This window comes from Agelaius phoeniceus, chromosome Z (assembly GCF_051311805.1).
Source record: "Agelaius phoeniceus isolate bAgePho1 chromosome Z, bAgePho1.hap1, whole genome shotgun sequence".
Taxonomy (NCBI): Eukaryota; Metazoa; Chordata; class Aves; order Passeriformes; family Icteridae; genus Agelaius; species Agelaius phoeniceus.
In genome coordinates this window covers 66419717-66425862 of record NC_135303.1, presented here as the reverse complement: position 1 = coordinate 66425862, position 6146 = coordinate 66419717, and the positions used below count along the sequence as shown (strand labels likewise).

General features: G+C 44.5%; 1 protein-coding gene across 1 annotated transcript; it reads right to left on the bottom strand.

The window, feature by feature from the left end:
• Positions 1 to 316: 316 nt before the first annotated feature.
• On the bottom strand, positions 317 to 3390 carry LOC129132951 (relaxin-3-like). Its single transcript, XM_054652496.2, has 2 exons — positions 3085 to 3390; positions 317 to 1017 (listed from the first exon to the last, which is right to left on the bottom strand). The coding sequence occupies exons 1-2, from the start codon at positions 3299 to 3301 to the stop codon at positions 650 to 652; spliced, it is 585 nt and encodes a 194-aa protein (XP_054508471.1). The 5' UTR covers positions 3302 to 3390; the 3' UTR covers positions 317 to 649.
• Positions 3391 to 6146: the final 2756 nt, after the last annotated feature.

Sequence of the window (6146 nt, the reverse complement as noted above, 5' to 3'; positions counted from 1 at the left end):
AGTAGCAGTAGAAATAAGGGGTTCAAACTAAAAGAGGGAGAATTTACGTTAGATATTGAGGAAGAAATTGTTCCCCATGAGGTGAGACTCTGGAACAGATCACCCAGAGAAGCTTTGGCCTTCTGTGGATGCCCCATCCCTAGCAGTATTAAAGGCCAAAACTGGATGGGACCCTGAACAACTTCATCCAGGGGAAGGTGTCTCTGCCTATGTCAGGGGGGATGGAACTAGGTGATCTTTAGGGTCCCTTCCAACAAAAGCCATTCTATGATTCTATATTCATTATTTTGACAGAGGAACAATAATTTGGCAACACTTAGTATAATTATATTTTATTGAAATATTGAAGTTTTTCTTTAAGAGTTACAAAGATATAATACATTCGTAATATAAGTGTAAAGGCTCAACATTAAAATGAAAAGACTTAGTAAAAAATATAGATTAGAAGTTACTACAGCAAAACAAACTCATTGCAATTACATTTTTATTTTGTTTTGTTGGTTTTGGTTTTTTTTTAAAGAAAACCAGCTATATTGATTAGCACATATAGACAAGATAAAATACAGCAAGAGTTTTCTTCCTCCATGAAGTAATCAATCAAGTAGTACTGCAACATACACTGATTTCATGCAAAAGTGTAGAGAGGATTTTAAACTCTGCATATAGTACTAATTTCAGCTTTTGTACAGCCCCATTTGCAACACATTCCTGCCAAACCCAGAGACTCCCGTTTTCTTCTGGGATACCTGGCCCAAAGGTAGCTGCTTGATTCCACAGGATTTGCATTTCCTGTTCCTCCCCTGTCCTTCTGAACAGCTTCCTCTACCTGGCGAACAAGCTTTTTAAAGTCACCTGCCACAGGTACATATTCATTATAGTAATTTAAACTATACAAGTCCTTAAACGTCTCCCATCCAAGAAATGGGCTTCTTCTCTGCAGCTGCTCCACTTCAGGATCCTGAACTGATTGCAGGTTGAAGCTTCCCAGTAGTTTGTTACTTGCTGTTTGCGCAGAATCTGTTTTAAAGAGAAGACTTATCTTAAATTCAGACAGTAGGAGCATCAAAAGGATTACACAGCTCTAACAAACAGCAACAAAACCCATTCAGTTTTAAATGGAACACTGTTATGTGGGAGAACTGTCAGTACTTGAGAGTCTCCACACCATGATTTACTTGTAGCTTACTTTTAGCAGAATCTGTATTTTAAAGTCTGTACCTCTTGTTAGACATGCAGAATGCACAGAAACAACTGTAACTGAAGTAAAGGCATCCTGTCAACAACTGCAGTTTTATTGAAGGAGAAGTCTCAATTTTTCCACAGAAATAGAATTTTGTTGTAAAGGCATGTATCCAGAAACACCACAGAGCTGTGTCTTGTGTTGGATGCATTAGATCAGACCCCTCCTCTCCTGTGCACAATCACACTAAGTAGCATCATGTGAAGAAGAAATGTAGGAAGGACTAAATAAGCAAAGATTGTATGTAAACTGAGTCCTAGATGGCATTTTTCTATAGCTATTTTAAACTGATGCTTTCCTCTCATTTCTTTCATTTCTCAAGGCATATCAGGGGCTTGCAGAATTTACTTATGACATTCTTCATCTCACTGACTAAAGTGTTCTCAAAAATACAGCCCTACTTCCTTTCACCTTACACTGTTTCTCTTGATTTTACTTCTGCAATGCAAGTAGCATTGCTTACTTCAACTAATGTGAAGAAAAACAGCTTCAATTCCTAATTTTAAAAGAATCCAAAACAAGTCTTTGTCTTGTGATCTTAATGCTGTTAATAGTTTTTTTTTTGTTTCAGAAAGCTGAAAGAGCATGAGACTATCCAGCAACTTTTGTATTTACTTAAATATGCCTAATTAGTATATAGAACCTAAGTTTCAGATAGAACAGCAGCCTGAGTATGTGCAAAAATAAAAGCTGTAGCTCCTTTAGTAATTAGACAGTGACTGCCCTTTAATAGTCTTTTGGGGTGAAGTCTTCTAGTTAGACTTCATGCAGCATAGTGGAGGCTCCTTAGTGACTGCTGTTCTCAGAAGCTACTGTTAACAAAAAGGAAAGCAAAATTTGCTGGGAAAGGACATAATCCCCACAGAGGCTGTATGTAAGTAATTTGTTATAATTACAAAGGTTACTTTTATCTTTTACTCAACCTGTTGGGGGAGAAAAAAAGTGGCAAAAATTCCCAGAATACTGGCTTCATTAGCTGCCTGAAGTCTTAGGTTATTTCACTAAAGTGTGTTTAATCAGAAGAAAATAATCTCTTCCACTGCACGTTTTAGTCATAATTACAACTTCTGTCCTTTTAAAAAACGTATTCAAAATACCAACATAAATCAGAGTAATAACTTAAAATTACTGTTACATTTACCGCAGCACAGCCCAAAGACTGTAACCCGGAGCACCAGAGTCCACTCTCCCCAGCGTGCCAACTCTTTGATGCAGGAAAGCACCGGGGAGTGATAACATCGGCGCGATGCCACGTCCGTGCGCTCCCACACATCCCGGGAGCCCTGAGGGGCAGCGCGGCGCCAGGGCTCCCGTCCGGAGGGAAACCCCGCCGGGAGCCCCACTTCGTTCCGCCGCCCCAGGAATTACGGAGCCTTGGGAAGAGGGAGAAGCCATAACGACAGGCATTCCCACCGCTCCCCAGGGCGCATCAGACCACCCTACACGGTCAAGAGAGGGGAGAAGTGGGATTTTGCGGGATTTTGTAGCAGAAGCTCCTCTGCGGCCAGCAGCCCTGCGCAGCCGCGCGGTATCTCCGAACTGACCAAAAACTTTGCGTATTATCCCCGCAAATAATGCCCCAGGACCTGCCGCCCCCTTCCCTCTGAATCTCAGGGCGTCCTTCCAAAAGTCTCGGAATGCCAACTAGGATCTAGAGGGAAAGCGAGAAAGAGACGGGGACCTTCCCTCAGCGGCTCAGGGCGGGAGGAGCCAGAGGCGCCGCGGGGCGCTCGCCCTTCCCCATCCCTCCCGTTCTCTCCATCCCTCCTCGCAGCCCGTCGCTCGGCGGCGAGCGAAGCGCCCCGACAGCCGCCTGCCCCTCTGCTCGCTCCTGGGACACTCACCGGCCGCGGGCGCCGGCTCCACCGCCAGCAGGGAGAGCCGCTTCCAGCGGGACCCGCCGCAGGTGAAGATGACGGCGCGGATGAACTCGCGGCCGCACAGCTTCACCCCGTACCCGTCCCCCTCGCCCGCGGGCAGCACGGCACCGGGGTGCCCCGGCGGTGCCGCGCACAGCAGTGCCACGGCGGCGTACAGCACTCGCAGCTTGGCCATCCTCATCGCGCCGTCCTCGTCCCGCGGGCGCGTTCCCAGCAGACCCGACGGCAACCACACCACCCGCGACCGCGCGGCCAGCCCAGCCCCGCCGCTGCCCGCCGCCCGCCTTTTATGCGCTGCGAGCGGCGCTGAGTCACCGCCCTGGCCCCGGCCCCGGCCCCGAGCCCCCTCCCCTTCCCCGGTGCCGCGGCTGTCGTCTCCTGCCGGGCGGTCCTTGTTCCTGCGGCAGCCGTCGAGGAGCCCTCGGGCAGCGCTTTGTCCTCTTTCTGCCCTTGCTAGCTGTCCCGGCTCTTCACGCCGCCGTGCCTCACCTTCGGCCTCCCTCCTCGGGCTCCCGGCCCACACCTACCCGGAGACACGCCGGCTCTGGGCCTGTTTGTGGCCAGATAGCAGTGCCGATGCCCTTTTGTGTTGTTTTGAAAACGTGAAAAACTTAATTTCGACTTTTTTTTCTATTGTAGGTCTAGAATCTCCATAACTATGTTTGTGTCCTAAAAATGTTGTCTTGACATAAAAAGACAGAAACAAATGAAGTAAAAGAAATGCCCTTTCAAGGAAGTACTTAAGCTGTGGATACTTGAAGGGGGATTTCAAAGCCTGAGTTCCTCTCAGGTTTGTTGTACTGGACGCCTGAGTTCAGTGGCAGCCATAGGCATCCAAGTGTCAGAGATACCCTGGCTCCAGTGTGGGCATCCTAGAGATTTAGAGCTCCACATCTGTGTGTCTCCCGAATGGGGCCCAGCAGGCTCTTGCTGACAAGAGTGGTGGTCTTCGGACTCCACACAGAACTATGCGCTCTGTGAAAGTAAACCTTACTTCTGGATTTGTTTGTTGGCTTTGTTGGTTTTTTGTTTTTTTCCCCAGTATGACAGGACAAGAAGCGGTTGCTGTCACCTTTTATAAGAAGTCATACTGTGAAGAAACAGAAAAAGTTCATCTCTTAAAATCCCTTGAAGCTGTTGTCTGTAGATCCTTTCATGTGAAGGCTATGCTTTCAATCCCTTGAGTATTGTTGGCTTATAAAAAACCCTCAAAACTCAATCCTGAAGGAGAGCACAGAGAAGATATACATCTACAGACTAGTGTATAAAGGTGTAGGATTCACTTGTGCTGGCAGAGAAGTTAAAGACTCCAGTCTCCTTTTCAAGGAGGACTTGGGTGTTTTGCACTGATCTGGATCTAGAACAAGGCTGTGGAGGGCTAAAATAGTGAGCAAAGTTGTGTTTAACCCTAGCCAGCTACCCAAGCCCCATGCAGCCACTCACTAATTCCTGAATTAATACGACTGGGGAAAGACTTAGAAAAGTGAGAAAAGTCATGGCAGTTTAATAAGGAAAGCAAAAGCTGCACACAAAAGCAAAGAAAACCAGGAATTGATTCAGTGCTTCCTGTGGGCAGACAGGTATTCAGCCATCTTGGGAAGACAAATGCCATGGCTCCAAATGTCCCCTCCTTTCTCCTTCTTCCATTTTCCCCCACTTCATATACCAGCATGATATCCCTTTAGTCATTTTGGGTCATCTGTCCTGGCTGTATCTCCTCACAAGCACCCCCGGTCCCCTCACCAGTGTGGCAGTACCAAAAGCAGAAAGGGCCTTGGCTCTTACCTGTTCAGCAATAACAAAAACATCTCTTTATTATTAACCATGTGTTCAGCACAAATCCAAAACACAGATCAATACTAGCCACCAAAAAAAATTAAAATCTACCTTAGCCAAAGTAAAAATTAAAATTTTCCCCAGCCAAAACTTGGACAGTTTTCTTTTTGGTTCAGTCTTAAGTGTTTAAACAGTAGTACCTCTTCAACAGTAAGCACCATTATCCAGAGTGTTGCTAGGATGCAGTCTGCAGAAGTGGAGTCTGCTAATCTGAAATTCCTGAAGAACAAAAGCTTGATCTGTTCCTCCCTCAGCTGAAGTCTTACCTACTATATTGTTACAGACAGAAATTGTGCAGGGGTGATTACAACTTGAATTTTGAGAGCAGTACCTTGATTTTGTTGGTCTCATGGACTTTTTCTGAAAATACCATCACATCAGGTGGACTTCTGCATGGACTTTAAGTAGCCTTCTAGACAACATATTTGTTTTCAGTGTCTGAAAAGCTGTAGTAATGTTAAAAAGCACTACCAGAACAAGGCAAGAAGGATAGTACCTCCTGAGTGACTAGAAAAACTACTATTCAAAACAAAACATGCAGAAGAAGATTAATAATGTAAATTTAACAAATCTGAAGTAACTATATAACGTCCTACTGTTTGTTTTATAAAGAAGAAAAAACAACAGCAGAACAAAGAAACTAATTTCCATTCATGATCTTCAAGGCAGGTACATCCAGTGTATTGGCTCAATGCAAGTACTTTTTATCTTTTAATTTCTTAAAAAAAGGTAAAGATAATTGCACTACTTCTCTCCTTGTACCAAATTATTAATCTGTTCAGCAATAGCAAAATTTATAGAGGGTAAAGGAGGTTTCATGAAAACTGGGGGCTAATTAAAAAAGATATCCTTTAACAATATCTCAGTAGCCTTGAATACCTTGAATTAAAGCCTTATTCCCATGACTTACAAATGTCAGACAAAAACTTACTGATTTCATTAGACATTTTCCTTAGACTCTATTTCAAATTCATGCAATTCACTGCTGCAAGGACAACTTAGTTTTTGAAAGCTGTCCAAACATGAATTTACAGCATTTCTAAAGTTTGCTTAGTACTGTACAGGATTCTGCAACAAATGGGAAATACCACTGCATCAATGTTATTGATGAACAAGCATGAGCATTATCCAGTTACCTTCAATAGAGGATTGTGCAGTTTAGAAAACAGTTCAATCTTAAGAAAGCTCAT

Excerpts from the sequence above, each read along its gene's own strand:
- LOC129132951 (XM_054652496.2), bottom strand. The coding sequence starts at position 3,301 with ATGAGGATGGCCAAGCTGCGAGTGCTGTACGCCGCCGTGGCACTGCTG. Across the intron at positions 1,018-3,084 it reads GGAGCCGGCGCCCGCGGCCG|ATTCTGCGCAAACAGCAAGT; the intron begins GTGAGTGTCCCA and ends TCTTTAAAACAG.